Source organism: Larus michahellis, chromosome 15 (assembly GCF_964199755.1).
Source record: "Larus michahellis chromosome 15, bLarMic1.1, whole genome shotgun sequence".
Taxonomy (NCBI): Eukaryota; Metazoa; Chordata; class Aves; order Charadriiformes; family Laridae; genus Larus; species Larus michahellis.
Window position 1 is genome coordinate 2,264,198 of NC_133910.1, and position 16,423 is coordinate 2,280,620.

A 16,423-nucleotide genomic window follows, 5' to 3' on the forward strand; every position below is an offset into this window, starting at 1 on the left:
GCAGGGCTGTGGCACTGCCTGGTCCTCTGGGTGCTGGTCCCCTGACCACCCAGCTGACAAACTCCTGTCCACCCCCCCTATTCCCCACCAACCCAGAGCCCGGGCAGGCTGCTGAGGTCCAACTGGCCCCGATCCTCCACAGGACACAAGGGACATTTGGTGGAGCTCCTGGCAGAGATACAGGGTGACACCAGGGAAAATGCATCCCCCTTGGGTGCAGGCAGAGCCATCTGTAGTGGCAGAGTCCTGCTTTTCCAGGCAGGGCTGCCCACGGGGCAGGCAGGGATGTTGGGGAGGGACCCTGATGCCTCTGGGAACCCACCACATGGGTCTGGTCCCTATATCTCCCATGCATCAGACGGACTCAGAGCTGGCATCCCACACCCAGGCCGTGGGTCTGATGGCTCCTCTCGACCTCCCCTCCCCAGCATGTCCCAAGCTGGTGGCAGCCCCCAGGCAGAGGACGCAGGGCTGTGTGTCGGGGCACACTCGCGCACCCCAAGCCGGGGCAGCCAGCGCGTTGAGTGCATCATCTGCTACTCCTCCTACGACCTGTGTGGCCGGCTGCCGCGCCGGCTCTACTGCGGCCATACCTTCTGCCAAGCCTGCCTGAAACGCCTCGACGCCGTCGCCAATGAGCAGCGCTGGATCCCCTGCCCGCAGTGCCGCCAAAATACGCCCACGCCGCGCGGCGGCGTCGCCATGCTCGACCTCGACCTGGCCACCTTCCTCGCCGTCAAGGCTGACAAGGAGCATCCCCGGGTGGCCGGCAGGTCCCAGCCCAACTTGGCCACCAAGGGCTCGTGCAAAGAGAAGGCGGTCACCCAGCAGCCGGCGGGGCTGTGCCAAGACACGGTGCCTCCGGCGCCGTTCCCCCGAGGCGGCTGCTGCCGGCCGTGCCTGTGCTGCGGGGTGACAGCGGTCTTTGAGAGCTGAGCACTGGGAGGGGGCTGCCAGCTGTGCAGGGCAGCTGAGCTCCTGGGGTGCAGTCTGGGACCAATTCTGGGGACCCCATGCCATGCCTCAGACCCGTGTGTGGACAGTAGCAGTGGGGCTGTGCTGACAGCCTGGGAAGAGCTTCAGCTTGTTCAGGGCTTGCTGTCCATCCTGCTGGGATCTGGGGTACAACAGGGGGGATGAAGAGGCCCCTACCCGCTCATCCTGCCCACCTGCCCTTCTGACAACTCAGAAACCTGGTCCAGCCATCAGGGATGTCCCCTGGTCCCTGGCCCAGGGCTTGCTCATGCCTGGCTTCTCCATGCATGTGGCTCTGCAGCAGGGACGTCCCCTCCAAGCATCCCCCAGGCAGGGGATACGGGAGCCTGGCAGAGTGCAGGCACACAGCGATGCGCGGGGGAGCGTGTCCGGCGCCCTGAAAGCTTCACCCCTATTAAACCACGCTCTGCTGGCCCTGCTGGGCTGCACGTCTTGGTCGCATTTGTGGGTGAGCCTCGTGCTAGCTCAGGGACAGCCCTGCCTGCAGTGCAGGCAGGACGGGGAGAGGTGGCCTGCCCTGCCGGATTGCTTTCCTTAAAACATTTGCCCTGTTGGCCGGTTTCATAAGAAATTTGGGCACTGGGGTAGCTGGACAGTTGAAACCAAAGATGACAGAGTTGTTAGGAGGCCACAATACATTGCTCCAGCTTTTTGGATTTATCTGTCTACCACCTACTTTGCTCCAGTACGGGAGGAGAGCTCAGCCCACGGGAGCTCCTGCTTGGCCTTGTGCTCTGTGGCTGGTGCCAGGTTTGGGTTTTGCTGCCTGAGGCTCTGCTGCCTCCCTGCGCGCACACCCCCGCACACCCCCGCACACCCTGGCACAGCCCCTCTGCTGTTTTTCCAGGTCGCGCTGCCCACACGGCTTTCCCTGCCTGATCCCAAGCAGGGGGTGCAAAGACGAGAGCCCAAACATCCGGGTGTGAGATCAACAGGGGTCAAATTGGGAGATACTGATACAGGTCTTGGGCAGGGCTTGGCGCTGCCTGGGCAGTCCTTCTTCAGAGATCATTTTCTGCATCCTTTTTCATAGAATCATAGAATCACAGAATGGTTTGGGTTGGAAGGGACCTTAAAGCCCACCCAGTGCCACCCCCTGCCCTGGGCAGGGACACCTCCCACCAGCCCAGGTTGCTCCAAGCCCCGTCCAACCTGGCCTTGAACCCCTCCAGGGATGGGGCAGCCACAGCTTCTCTGGGCAACCTGGGCCAGGGGCTCACCGCCCTCACAGCAAAGAATTTCTTCCTGAGATCCAATCTAAATCTCCCCTCTTTCAGTTTGAAACCGTTACCCCATGTCCTATCATTACACTCCCTGATCCAGAGTCCCTCCCCAGCTTTCCTGGAGCCCCCTTTAGGGACTGGAAGGGGCTCTAAGGTCTCCCCCGAGCCTTCTCTTCTCCAGGCTGGACCCCCCCAGCTCTCTCAGCCTGTCCTCACAGCAGAGGGGCTCCAGCCCTCCCAGCATCTTTGTGGCCTCCTCTGGCCCCGCTCCAACAGGTCCATGTCCTTCTTGTGCTGAGGGCTCCAGAGCTGGATGCAGTACTCCAGGTGGGGTCTCACCGGAGCGGAGCAGAGGGGCAGAATCACCTCCCTTGACCTGCTGGCCACAATGTGGTTTATGAGCTCTTTCAATATCCCACCACTGGACACCCTTGGCTGCCCCTGGGGCTCAGCAGAGAACCCCAGCCTGTGCCTGCCTGGGGCCAGCAGTGATCTCATGTGCCCTGGGCAGTCCTGCTGCTTGGCTGTCCCCTGCACTGGGTGCCAGGGCTGCAGCCAGGGTCCAACACCCACCCCACGCATGACACCCACACCGTACACAGCTCCCATGCACAATTCTGCCACTTGGTGTCACCTGCTATAAAAAAGTCAGAGCTCTGAGGTGCGCCCAGCAGAGTTCAACCTCGGGAGCCAGGAGTACCAGGGATGTCCCAGGGCAGAGGTGGGACAGCAGAAGCGTGGTGTGGTTCAGGGAGTCCATGGGGTGGGCATCTGCCTGCCTCAGATCTTTAATTACATGGAAACATGCAATAAATTAAAGCCTTCAAGGATGGGATAAAAGCTAACCTGGAGTCTTAAAGCACTTTCCCCTCTATCTTCATTTCTCCCCAAACCCTCCACAGTGGGTGGTGGGAAGAGTGGGAAAGGCCCATCCCTACCCCAGCCCTGGCTCGGGGTGCTCTGTGCTCAGCCCGGCACCTTGGGTTCCAGCTTTCCAATGGTGGAGGGTGACAAAGACCCCTGGCTTCCTGTCCTTAGCCCCAGCTCCTTGTGCTCCCACCCCTGCTCCACTGCATCCCCCCAGCACCAGAGCCACGCTGTGAAGCCTGGCCCTTGCTGAGTGCCTCTGGGCCCGTCCCTGCTGCTCCCAGCCCGTGGCCGGTCTCTGAAGGAGTTCATCAGCCCCTCCATCGCTCCATTGCAGGAACAGTCTTGGTATGCTGGCCGGGCACCCTGACTTACACCCCTTGGCCGGAGCAGGGCTGGTGTTGAGCCCCATGCCTTGGGGGACACCTCCATCAGTCAGCGTGGGCCCCCCCCACGCTGTGCTGCTTGGAGCAGCCTCTCCTGCTCTGTCCCTGGGGCCAGGCTGCGCTGTTCGGCATGGACCCCAAAACCGCAGCTGGGGAGCGGGGCACCAGGGGTGCAGCCCTGGCTGGGGAGAGGGATCCGGGCTCTTCCTGCAGGGTGCTGGGTCCCCCCATTCCAGAGAAGGGGACACATGCTCTGCCAGGCAGATGTGTTCCAGACGGGGACACATGCTCTGCCAAGCACTGGCAGGGTGCATGAAGGGACATCGGTGGCACTGCTGGGGTAGAGGAACCCAAAGGGTCACCTGCCTGCAATTGCAGCGGGGGGGGTAGGCAAAACAGGAGCGGGGCCAGGCAAAACCAACACCAGCCCTGCACGAGGCCGGTGTCCCTGGCAGGCAGGACACTGGGGACATCTCTCCTGCCACGTGCCGTAGGGATGTGGAGCAGGGTGACAGCGAGGGGCTGGCGGAGGAGCTGAGGTAGGTTTGCAGCCTCCTGTGCTCTCTGAGCACAAAAGCTGGAAATGGCTTTGCTTTTAATTGTTTTTTGGGTTTTTTTGATGAATATTGCACTTCACACCTGACCCCAGGTAGCCACAGGCAGCTGGCGATGCAGCCCCTGGGGACGAAAAGCGATGTGGGACAGGGCTGCCTGAGAATCCAGGTCCCCATGTAGCCCTCAGCTGCTGCCGTGATGAGCCGGTGCTGCAGCTCCGTGTGGCTGCGGGTTTGTGCCCTGCTTCGGGGCTGGGCTGGGCTGCTGGATTCCTCTGAATTATTTCCAGATGGGGATTAATGCAGTAAACCGAGTTTGCTGCAGGACAGATAAACAAACAAAAGCTCCTCTGGATGCTATTAATAAACCGCCTGCCTGCAGCCTCTGCCCCAGATTTGGGAAGGTGCCGGTCCTGGCCTGGGGTGCAGCCACGCGCTGCCCTCCCAGCCCCTTGGCCATGGGGCAGAGGTGCCAGGGGTTCCTACGGGACCACGACTGCTGGGGTCCCAAACGGGACAGGAGCTGTGAGGGTGTGAATGGAGGACGGTGTCTCTGCTGTGTGTCCCCACTCCGGGCTGCGGGTGGGATGAAGTGCTGCTGGCCATGTCCCCTGGTCCCTCGGTGTCTGCTGAGCTCTGCCAGGGATGGTGGCAATGCGAGGTGACACGTCTCCTCTCCGGCCTTCTGCGGTGGGGCTTCAGGCGGGTTTGAAACCGGAGCGGGTGTGAACAGGGTGGAGGCAGACTTTGAGCTCTCTCGTACCGGTGCTGCTGTTCTGGGGCGAGGGTAAACACATTTCAGTTGGCTGCAGCCCAGCAGGCTCCCCTTCCCCATGCCGTCTCCACGGGGGCTGCTGGGTGCCCCGCTGCGTGCACACAGGCGTGTGATCCTGCTGGGGAGGAGGAGAGTGGCCCATGGGACTCACATCCCAACCCTCCTCACTTTGGCATGGCTTGTGGTCTCCTGCCAGGGGCAAACAGAGCCTGCCCAAGGGTTGGGCTCAGCCAGGTGGCCCGTGGCTTCCAGCAGGGCTCCACGTTGAGGACCTCTGGGCATGGTGGGCCAGCACAGAAGATGGGGTTAGACCTGCTGCTGATATGATTTAAGCTTTGTCCCACTCCAGCCAGCTGTGGGGGGTCCTGGGTCCGTACACCCCTCTGTACGTGGCTGGTGAGGCAGCACACCCATGGGGAACATCCTGTGGGGAGGATGGAGGCCAAGAGACGGCTCTGGTTTTGCTTTTTCCAGCTCTCCAGCCTGCAGCGCACACAAGCAGTTAATCCCAGGCCGTGCAGAGCTGGCTGCCTACCTGGCTGGAGCGGTGCCTGGCAGAGGGAGGGACGAGGGCACGGCTCCGCACCTTGCCAGGGCAGAAAACATTGCAAGAATATTTGCTGAAAAAAGTGCAGCTCCACCCTGAGGAAAACTGGGGCTGGGAGCGCAGCCCGCTCCCGGTTTGCAGACGGAGGGTGGCGGCGAGCGGTGCAAGGGGGAATGCAAACGGCTGCGGGGAGCCGAGCGCATCCACCCGCTCCCCTTGCAGCCACGCACCGCCTGGCACCGCCGCTCGGCACCGCCGGCATCACCCGAGCGTGCCGGGCAGGGACGGGTGTCTGGGCAAGGAGACAGGCACTAGGGATCCTGCCCGTGGGGGAAACCAGAAGTCGGGGAGCCCTCACCGCCTTGGTGGGCAGCTATGGGCTGCTGGAGGGGCCCCAGCGCCGTGCTGGTCTGCCTGCTTCTCCTGCGCCCGCCGCCCTCGCCAGCCTGTCCCGCCGCCTGCCACTGCTCCTCCTTGGGGGAGGTGGACTGCAGCGCACATGCCCTCCGTGAGGTGCCGCAGAACCTGGCGACCAACACCAGCACCCTCTGGCTTGGCTACAACTTCATCACCGTGCTGGGGCCGCGCTCCTTCCCTTCCCTGCCGGGACTGCTGCTGCTCAGCCTGCCCCACAACCGCCTGGGGTTCATCCACCGCCAGGCGCTGCTGGGGCTCGGGGCGCTGCAGGAGCTGGACCTCAGCAACAACTACTTAACCGTGCTGACCCCCGAAACCTTCCTGCCCCTCTCCAGCCTGGTCACGCTCAACCTGGGCAGCAACAGGTTGGAGGGGCTGGAGCCTGGGGTGCTGCAGTCCCTGCCCCAGCTCCAAGCCCTCCTCCTGCAGGACAACCCCTGGATGTGCAGCTGCGACATCCTGCCCCTCTGGCGCTGGCTCAGCCACAACAGGGAAAAAGTGCAAGGTGAGTGCCCGGAGGACCATGTCCCCAAGCCCCTCACCCGCCCTGTGACGGCTGTCACACTGGCGGGGCTGAGGCAGGTCCCAGCACCCTGGCTGCCAGCTGGCTGTGGGTTCGTGTGGTTGGTGCCCATGGGGGTATCGTGAGATTCCCCAGGACCCGTCCTCATGGCAGCTCCTGTGTCTGCTTTGGTGGATCATCCCTGGGTCTGGTGCCTGGTGCCCCACCTTGGTCCTTGGTCACCAGCAGGGATTGCCTGGAGAGGAGGGCTGGGCAATGTCCCAGCGATGGGCACCCAGTGCCATCCCCAGCAGTGACACCAATTCTGTCACGGTGAAGTCAAGGCGTGCTGGGCAATGGGCACCTGATGGGGCAAGAAGAGCCTGTGTGGCAGGGTGGGCATCACCACTGACCTGGCCAGGACTTGGTGCCTTCAGCCTCTTCCCCAATGCCTTCATGAACACAGGTCTGATCCTGCATTTCTTCCCCCATGAACCTCGGTGAGAGGCAGCTCTGCCAGCAAGGTCCACTGCCATCCACTCGCGCTTGCTTCCAGCTTGGGTGTGTGACTGTCACTTGTGCTGGCTGGGACCTTCTGTGGCATCTCCAGGCTGGCTGCTCACTTCTCCCCACATCTGTCCCCTGGGAACCAGGCTCACCACCTTGCTTGCCCCATCTACCATCCTGCCCCATCCTATCCTGACCCAAACCCATTTTCCAGTGTCCTCTCCAGCACTGCGCCCACCTCCCCATCCCACTCCCCAGGGCACAGGATGCAGTGAGCCCTGAACCCTCACCGCTCCCTTTCTTTATACCCTGCCCTGGGCTATCATGGTCAACCTGGCCCCTGTCCTCCTACCCTAGTGCCATCTGTCCCATACAGACTTGCTATCCCCTGTCCTTGACACCTGCCTTGTCCCAGCTGCCCAGTGTGGCCATCAGCACTGCTTTTCTCTTCCAGAGAAGAATTTGCTCCTGTGCAGAGTCCCGGAGCAGCTGAACAAGTATCCGATCATGGCCTTCGGGAATGAGTCCTTCAGGCAATGCCAAGAGACCTCACTGTCCGCCTGGCACTACATCGTCTTCTTGACCATTGGACCGTTCTCCTTCATGGCCAGCATCTTCTTCTGCACCTTCATGGGCTTCATGACAGTTGTTTACCACAACCTGCGCAGGGACCCCCACTGCTGGAAGAGACCCCACATCTGCAGGGGCCACTGAGGCAGGGCGACCAGGCAGGCTGTGGTCCATGCCCTTCTCCAGGGCTCTGCACCTCGCTGTTGCAAACATTGCCCTGTGGACCAGTCAGAGGATGCTCTCTTCCTGGAAATTGCTTCTCTTCCTCCTCCCAGAGTCCCCCGAGACAACGCCAAGCTCCCTCTGCCCCGCTGCTGGGGGGAGCAGCCTCCAGCCCGGCCCCGCTGCAGGGCGTGGTCTGACTGTAGATGCTCTCCGTGTTTTGGGAGGCTCCCCCAGGCCACCCTCGGACCTGCACATTCCCTTCCCGGGGAGGGACAGGTGATCCTTCTCCTGTAGCTCACCCTGTCCGGCCCCTTCTGCTGCTCCGGGGCCTCACTGTGCATTTCAGGATGCACCGTATGCCTCCGTGTGCCTTTTGGTGCTCCCTGGGAGCTCCTGTGTGCATCTCGGGACACACCATATTCCTCTGGGTGTCTTTCAGTGCACCCCAGGAGCCTCCCTTTGCCTTTCGGTGCAGCCCAGGAGCCTCTGCGTGCCTTTCAGTTTGCCCCAAAGCTCTCCTTGGGCCTTTTGGTGCCCCCGGCACTCCCCATCTGCCATTCAGTGACTCCAGCAGCCTCAGTGTGCCTTCCTGTGCCCCCAAGACCCCCTGGCTTGGCTTTTTGTCCATCTAAATGCCATCTGTTTGGCTCTCTGTGTCCTGACAGGCATTGGTTTGCCTTTTGGTGGGCCCAGAGCTCTCCGTGTATCTTTTGGTACACCTGAAGACCTCTGGGTGCTTTTGGGACACTCCAGAGCCTCCATGGGACTTTCAGAAAGCTCCAGACCCCTCAGTGTGCTGCCCAAGGACAGGGCAGGTTGCAAAATGTTTCTTTTGATAGTTTTTTTTTTTTTTCTCCTTGAGACAGGGCTGCTGATGCTGAGAAGGCTCAGCCAACATCCGAGATCTAAGGCGAGGCCGAGGTTTAGGGTGAGGGCTGAAAAGAGACAAAACCAACACGAGACAAAACCACAAACTGATGCGATTTGGCAAAGGGGATGCCAAAGGATGGGTGAGGCTGCACAGTGGTTCCTCCCCCTGAGGCAAAGGGGCCAAAAAAGCTTCTGTGGGTTTACAGCCCAGAGCCTGCGGCCCCTGCTGCTGCCTCACCTCCCATCGGCCACAACAAGGCGCTGGGGCTAGCCCTGCGTCTCCCTGCCCTGCCGCCTCCTGCCCTTCCCTGCGAAACGCTTCTCCCGGGCATTGCATGGAAATGCTTAGTGGGTGTGCTGGGAATTGGCCTGGAAGGAGCGGAGTGTGCTCCAGAGGAAAGCACAAGCTGCGGTGATGGAAGATTCTCTCCAGGTGGAGCAACAGCCCTTTCTGGCATGAGTTCTTACCCATGGGTAAGAACATGAGTTCTTAAGGCGATAAGAGCCACAAGATGATTGTAGCCAGCAGATGTTTGCTCAGTCTCTTGCCCGTGCAAGTGCTGGGGGACAAGCCAGGGATGTGGCGGGGGTCAATGCATCCTTTGGCAAGGGTTAAATAAATCATGCAGAGAATAAACCAAGCGTCGCCTCAGTTGTGGCTTGCTCCCATTTTTCTTCTCAAACCGACCGAGCGTGCTGCCACCCCGCTCCATGCCCACTCGGCCCTTCCTGCGGTGCCGCCCCCAGCGAGGGCTGCGGGGGGCTGGTGCTGCAGCAGCTCCTCCGGTGCGACCGGCCCTGCACCCGGGACCTCTGCCAGGACCAGCCCCCTTCACGGTGCCTTTCCCAGGAGCAATCCCAGCTCTCCCAGACCTTCTCTAGTGACAGCGCTTGGCCCTTCCCAAGAAAGCCTGAGCTTCCCATTTGGAGCTGGGACTTTGCTTGTCACCCTGCAGGGGCACCTGAGCCCCGCTCCTCCTCTCTGATCACCCTGAGGCTGAGACCCCCGTGGAGGTTGGGCTGGTGGTCTCAGCACACGGGGAGCATGCTGTGAATGAGTCATGTTGCTTTAGTTCAGCCCAGGGGAGCCGTGTTTTGCAAATCCATCAGGGCACCTCCCTACGGATGGGCTGAGGTGCAGGGACTTCCCCAGGCACCTTCATCCCTGCAGCCAGTGCCCTGTTCCCGAAGGCCAGCCCTGCTGGCAGAGCCCCGTGCTGGCTCCCAGGGTCTGGCGAGCATGGCAGTGTCAGGGGCTGGTTTTCCCCTGGATGGAGGTGGGTGTGAGAGGCAGCTTACATGGTGCTGGCGTTTGGGTGGCTTCAGACCATCCCCAGCTCCCTGCTGCCAGGCCTGTCTCCCCCCACTGGCTGTTCCAGCCTGCCCACGAGCCTGGCATCCCAGGATGGTGGTGCCCCTTCCCTCCCAGTCTTCCCTGCAGTTCCAGGCATTTCTGCCTGCTGGCGTCTCCGTCCCTCCCTGTTCCTCCACCTTTTATGGTTTGCAAACCCTGCGGCAGGGCTGGGTGAGGCTCTGATTCACCACGGGGCTCCCTGCCAACCTTGCCAGAAGGCAGAGACGGAAAGAGGCACACAGCACTGGAATAAACCACTTCATGATCCAGTCTAGACTTTACTGAGCTCTTGCAAAAACTTGGTATTAATGTTACATTGACGTATAAAGTAGAATGGGTCCAATTTCTCAGCTGGAGCGAGATGAACTTGATGGAGCCACCGCAGTCAGTGGGACAATGCTCACAGACCTAGCTGCCGTCTGAAAATCCTGCCGCAAAAGCTGCCGCCCTGAAGCCCCGTCTGCTGGGCTGGGGCAAGCAGAAGGCAGTTCATGCCGCTGGGGCTTGGTACCATGTCGCAGGAGGCGGGATGCGGTGTTGCCCATGCACGTGCTGTAGCTGCCCATCACTAGCCTGGCTGGTGCCAGATGCTTCCCCGACGCTGGTGTCTCTGCACCCACTCACAGCGCCCACGGGGACGGTGCTCAGGGACGCTGGCACATGGGCACATATGTTTGAGGGAGAGGAAGGTGTGGGGAAGAACGGCGTCAGCCCATCTCGTTTGGTTCCCTTCTCCTGAGCTGGGATCCGGTGTGCCATGTCTCCAGGTTCAGGCAGACGCAGCCACGTGAGCTGGGGCTTCAAGGCTGCTGCCGGAGCTGCTGGCAAGCTTGTACCGCAGGTGAGTGTGGCAGGGAAGGTGCCAGTGCCCGCTGTGGTGGCCCAACACTGCTGGCCGTTGCAGACACCGCAGCACAGAGCAAGCCATGACCGGCCAGCAGCATTTCTCCTTGCATTGCTGGTGCTGAGGCAGTGTGGAGCTTGGCTTAAAGTCAATGCAACCATCTGGAGCCATTCCCCGCAGAGGTGTTCCTGGCCAGAAGAGCCACGGTGCGAGAGCTACATGCTGGCCATGGCCAGGGCCTGGGGTTGTCTTCTGAGCAGGAGATGTGGGGAGCCAGGATCGCGGCTGACAGCATGTTATGAGCTCCAGAGTACCACCCTTAGTAGAGGAGCGTGGGCCGCAGGGCTGGGAGCACTCCTGCTGCAAACAGACCACGTAGAGGAGCCGAGTCGTAGCCATGGGCTTTGAGTACAGGCTGATGGGAGGAGGAACAGGGGGTTCATCCCTGGCGAGGAGCAGAGCACACACCTTCCAGCCCCTGCAGCAGAGGCAGGGGTCACTCGACACAGCAGGAACATGTGCCCGATCTGCCGATCCGCGTCGGCTGCTCCGGCCACTTGGGACCACGAGCACGTCGTACAGCGCTCTGGGGTGGTGGGAACTGTGGAGCACATGTCTGAGGGGCCGTGCGTGTGTTGAGAAGCCCGAAGCCTGCAAAGTGAAGCACATGTTTGTAGTCTGGCACCAGCTCATCCCTGCTACCATGGGAGAGCAGGCACCATGTGCCTTTCCAAGTCCTTTCCCCTTGCACATAGCCAGTCAGTGGTAATACTGATTATCAACAGCACTGGTTGGAAGCAATTATCTCTGTACAGTGAAGTCCAAACCATGTCCTGGTTCTGCTGTGCGTTCTGGGGCACGAGCATGGCAGCAGGCCTAGGAAGGGAGGGAGATATACAATGAAGTCACTGTGTATGGATGAAGGATGCTTTCCTCCCATCTCACCCAGAAGAACCCATCAGTGTCCCTTGAAAGGCAGTCCTGGCTGTGCCTTCCTACTGTGTTGGGCAAGGACTGATGGCCCTCGGGGAGAAGGTCACACCACAGTGCTGACTGAGGGGTCGGAGAGGTTGAGCTGGCCGGTGATGTCGGTGGGATGATATTGCTGCAACACACAAATACACAGACAAGGAGAAAGAAGTGTTAGGCAGTTCTGGCACTCACTCTCGCCTCTACTTACACCCCATGTGCCCCTACAGGATATCTCTCGGGGGTGATGCAACAGCCCAAAACCTGCTGCTGGCTGAGGTCCCCTTCCCAATGCAATCCAAGCTTGTGCAGAGGTCGTTGCAGACACTCTCCAAGCACCCTACGGTGGGGCAGGGAGGATGCCCAGGAGCGCGGCGCAGCTTCTGCAGAGCGTGGCAGTCGCGTCGCCTGCTGAGCGAGCCCCTCTCTGCACTGGGGGGGCCACGAGACAAAGCCTGTGACTCATCAGCCCAGCCCACGGCTGAACCTGTGTTTGGAGGGTCTGGCTGGGTTTCAGCATCTCTCTGGTGCCAGATCAAGCTGTGCTTTGAGGCCAGGGCGTTTCACCTCCTTGCTTGACTATCCTTTAATGCAGGTGAGATGTGCAGCGTGGTTGACGTGTGGTAATCTGTGGCGTCAATTGCTAACATGAAAATACAGCCTGTGCTGGAGATGTGGCCTGGATTTGGGGTTCTGTGCTCCTTGCGGATGGGGGACTTGGCAAAGGGTCCCTGAGAGAGACCTCCCCAGCCGCAGTCCCACCAGCAAGCCAACCAGGAGAGCAGAAATTCCCTTCAACGGGCAAGAAAACAAAAAGTCCTTCCTCCCCAGGCAGGGATATACAACTGGGCAGTTATTTTCTCCCTTCCTCCTTCCACACTCCCTTCCTCTCCCAGTTCCACTCTCCTAGCTCCAAACCCTGAACTGGAAGCCCTGACCAGCCCCACACGGAGCAGGTGGCACGGAGCATCTTGTCCTGCTGTCTGGGGACCTAAGTTGGTGCTGGGACAGGAGAAGGTCTCGGCGGGTCTCACGTGCTGCGGTGTGGACCCTTTCCAGTGACGTTTGCCTGGCCCTTGCATCACGCTACCCAGGAGGGCTGCCGTGCTGCAGGGCTCCCTGGGGGGCTGCTTGGCGACGGGATTTCACCCGTCTTGCGTTGGTCGGTGGCGACCGTGGCCCCTCTGGTGCTGCTGGTGGCTCTGGCACTGTGGCTACCCTGCGTGGCCCTACACCCTGCCTGCTGCCACGGGGTCTGGGGTTCCCCTGAGCATTGCGTGGGGTCCTCGGGGCTGCCCTGCTCTGCCCACTTTTGTGCTTCACCAGGACCCCTCGGTGGGGAGCTGCTGGGTCAGGGGCGAGAGCCAGGACGCTCCCATCTCTCTGGTACACGTGCCGGGGACGTGCTGACACCGAGGGAGCATCTCACGGGATCACTCATTCATTTAGGGGGCTAGCTAGTGTTAAAACAGAGCCTCTGAGAAATTCCTTGCTGTGGCCTTGCTTTGCTAAAGTGGCAACTCCTCGGCCATCGCCCGTTTGCACGGGGAACGGCCGAGGGGATCCCAAAGTCGCTCTGCCGCCCTGGGGGGAGCTTTTTGTGGCTATTCATCAGTCCACAAAAAAAGCGTCCCTCTCCCAAAAATGGGTGCAGCCGCCCCCTCCTTGCGAAAAGAATTAGGATTCCAGCTAAATGCGATATTTCCTTTCTGTGGCAAAATGGGCAGGAGGCGCGCACGCGCGCGCTTGCGGGACGGGGCTTGCTTTCCGCCAGGGAGGAGAAGCGACGGGGAAAGGGGAGAGGCTGGGTGACTCACTGGCGGAGCGGGAGGAGGAACGTGAGATACAAAAAGGAACGGGCAAAAGAAAGGTCCTTTGTTAAATACCCTGTCTGACGCAAAGCGGGGAGGAAAAAGCGGTGTGTGCGTGTGAGCGTGTGCCTCGGTGCATGTGGACATGTGGCTGCTGCGGTGGAAAGCCGGAGGTCTAGCAGGGCAGGCTGGGGCCTTCTGGCCTCTCTGCACAGCTCTGGGGGTGGGAAGCGCTAAAATAACCAAGCAAAGTGGGGAATCTGGCCAGAAAAATTAAAATACAAGAGCATGGCTTTTGATTTGAAAGCATTATCTCCTCCAATCACAGAGTTATCACAGGGTAACATTCTCATTTACTTTTTTTTTTTTTTGTGTAGAGTTCATGCATGCAATTTTTAATAATAAAAATAAAAAAAAAAAAAGGAAAAGAAAAAAAGCAAGAAAATTGTCATATCAAAACTATGTTAAAGTAGAACTAATGCTAGAAGCACATATCAGTAATTTAGGGTAAATTATGTTACAGGGATGGTGCAACTATCCCCAAACCAAACATTATAAAGCCAAGAAATTAATCAATATTAACCGTAGAAGAGACTCAAACATGTTAAGGTATGGAAGTGAAGTGAAGGCACCAAAAACTTTAAATGACAACCAGGAAGAAAATATAGACAAGAACTTAATATGTCTTTAAAAATGACTTCAACCTAATCTGGGCTCATACGGTAGTCCCTGGCTGGTGGAAGATTTTCTGGAAGAATTCTGGGGTTTGGGTGGTTTGTTTTTTTTTTCAATTAAAAATTAGGATTCCAGCTAAATGCAATCTTGCTGTAGAAAACGTCAACTTTCCTTTAAAAAAAATAATTTGTTGTCTTTGACCTACTTTTGGTTCTTTTGGGCCAAAAACTAGGTTCTTTTTCAGCCAAGAAGCGTTTGGCTTTGGGAGGGCTGGTCCTTCACTGAAAAGGTGACCTTTTCCATGAACCCCCTTGGTTCTCGACCAGCTCTGGCACCATCCCCGCGGCTGCAGGGCGAGCATCGCCTCGCAGCGCCAGGCCCTCGCTTGGCGGTGACGTGGGACGTGTGTCATGCTGTGTCTGGGGGGGATGCCCACGGGCTGGCGGTGTGACTCTGCGGGGGCTGATGACGGCTGCGGTGGGGGGGCTAAGGGACCTGTGCGCCTCGTTACGTGTCTGTACAAAATGTGCCGGCTCGGAAGGTGTCTGTGTGGTTTATGCGTCTCACATGGCTTCTGTGGGGTTGCAGTATCGTGGGTGGCTGCGATGGATGGCAGTACGTCAGCTCTGCGAGTGCTATTCGAGTTGCAGGAGCTGCCTATGGGGAACACATGCATCTCCTCCTGGGGCGGTGGGGATGATGTGCCGCGGAGAGGCTGTGCAGCTCGGGTGATGGTGGGCGCTAGGACGTTCAGAGTGGGGTGGTAGCTTCCCAGGGCTGTCTTGGCTCCATGGTGCCAGCCTGTCTCTCTGGCACTCCTGAGGGACCATTCTGCAGGGCTGCAGAGCAGAATCCATTTTTAAAACTCCCGACAACGAAAAGGAAAGAAGCAAGGCCACCAGGTTTGCGTCTTTCGCTCACTAGCTAGGAGAGCCCATGGGGCTGGGGTCAGCCTGGCCTTCCAGCCCCATGGGCTCTCAAGCCTTGCCCATCTGAGACCTGGTGTGGGCCCGCGGTTCTGCCGAGCGCCATGAAATAGAGCGCCTCGCTGCTTTCTCATCTTTACAAGGACCCCAGGCAACGTGTCCCAGCATGCTGCGTACTCATGGGGCCTTCTACAGCAGGAGGGCATTGGGGTCTCTGAGCCAGGGCTGCTGCATGGAAGCGGAGGGCACCAAATGGCAGGCTGTGACATGAGCTGGTGGCAGCACCCTCCCGCTGGCCGCTCACCCCACAGAGCAACCACCGGGTCTGCCTGACATCACGACAAAGCTCGCTCCACCGTGGATCTCCGGCAACAGCTGCACCTTGGCCTTGCATACTCCATCTTGGCCCCATTGGCTTGGATGTTGGTGCTGCTAGCCTGTTCCTCACCCAACTAGCCTGATTCCCTGGGGAATGTTTCCTGGGGCCCCGGCCACGTTATCCCGTGGCAGGCAGAAGACTGAGAAAGGCTCCCAGGCAGTGGGGCATTGTTGCCCAGAGCTGCCCCGCAGATGCAGCTGCCCCCAAAGCGGGGACCATCCTCTGGGATAAGTGAGGCCATCTTCCTCCACAACTTGTCCACAAGCAGCGTGGCCGGGGCCCAAAACAGCGGGAGGGCTCCTGGCAGCCCTGTGCCCTGCAGGTCCCCACTGGGCAAGGGAAGGGGAGAGCGCAGCTCCACTGCTCACTCTTGGGACCTCTGGTGGCCAATGGACGTGGTCAGCTCAGGGCTTCTACCCTGGGGCAGAGCGCGCTGCGGAATGGTGTGGGGTAGGGTGGATGCCCCGCCATGGGGCACGATCAGGCCCAGGATGCCTCCCCAAGGAGGGAGGGAGGTATCAGGGGAGCCACACGATGGCTGTCCTCTTGTTCCTGAGTTCTCCCCCTCTCCGGTGCCCACTGTGGACACCAGTGCCCCCAGGTGCCCACTTCACCACAATGCTCCTGCTCTCCCAGGACGAGACCACTTCGTTTTCTAACCATGGAGTGCCCAAACACAACAAAACATGGGGTCTACTCAGATCACGCCCTCCCACCAGATCTTTTTGCAATTTTTTCTCCCTTTTTTCTGTGCATCCCACCTGTCCCTCCTCCTCCTCCGCCTTCCCATCTTCCCCACCCCTGCCCCATCTGCCCCGTCCCTGTCTCCTCTCCCCTGGTCGGGGCTCAGGTCACCAAGACACAACCTGCGACCTCCCTGCAGAGCTTCTCAGGGGGTGCATCAGTGGGAAGGGGGGACCCAAGACACGGGGCCATCACCAGGACGAGGTGCCACCCGGGGAACATGGGGGCAGCGCAGGAGATGACAAGGATACCCTGTGGGGTACGGGGGACGAGTTGGGACAGTGTGGGTCTCCCCCTGTGCCTGCCAGGCTTCAAGGTGACAGCGAGAGGAGGACTTCGTGT

At 59.8% G+C, this 16,423-nt stretch overlaps 3 protein-coding genes across 25 annotated transcripts in view; 2 read left to right on the top strand and 1 right to left on the bottom strand.

Moving 5' to 3' along the window:
* Positions 1–429: 429 nt before the first annotated feature.
* Positions 430–936, top strand: RNF224 (ring finger protein 224). Its single transcript, XM_074608733.1, has one exon. The coding sequence runs from the start codon at positions 430–432 to the stop codon at positions 934–936; it is 507 nt and encodes a 168-aa protein (XP_074464834.1).
* Positions 937–5,699: 4,763 nt separating this feature from the next.
* LRRC26 (leucine rich repeat containing 26) lies at positions 5,700–7,488 on the top strand. The gene is made up of 2 exons (XM_074608903.1): positions 5,700–6,270; positions 7,229–7,488. Exons 1-2 carry the CDS (start codon positions 5,724–5,726, stop codon positions 7,486–7,488), a joined length of 807 nt encoding a protein of 268 aa, XP_074465004.1. The 5' UTR covers positions 5,700–5,723.
* Positions 7,489–9,991: 2,503 nt separating this feature from the next.
* GRIN1 (glutamate ionotropic receptor NMDA type subunit 1) overlaps positions 9,992–16,423 on the bottom strand; it is a 39,861-nt gene continuing 33,429 nt past the window's right edge. For 12 of the 23 annotated variants that reach the window (XR_012590068.1, XR_012590067.1, XM_074608924.1 and 9 more), the window contains one exon: positions 9,992–11,682. Coding sequence is in view for 13 of the 23 variants with exons in the window: in XM_074608924.1 (XP_074465025.1) it covers positions 11,614–11,682 (69 nt within the window). In the remaining 10 variants the exon portion in view is untranslated. Of the gene's footprint in view, positions 11,683–13,650; positions 14,872–16,423 lie in introns of those variants that run through there. The other 11 variants (XR_012590065.1, XM_074608918.1, XM_074608910.1 and 8 more) reach the window with 2 other exon arrangements.

Excerpts from the sequence above, each read along its gene's own strand:
- RNF224 (XM_074608733.1), top strand. The coding sequence starts at position 430 with ATGTCCCAAGCTGGTGGCAGCCCCCAGGCAGAGGACGCAGGGCTGTGT.
- LRRC26 (XM_074608903.1), top strand. The coding sequence starts at position 5,724 with ATGGGCTGCTGGAGGGGCCCCAGCGCCGTGCTGGTCTGCCTGCTTCTC. Across the intron at positions 6,271-7,228 it reads CAACAGGGAAAAAGTGCAAG|AGAAGAATTTGCTCCTGTGC; the intron begins GTGAGTGCCCGG and ends TTTCTCTTCCAG.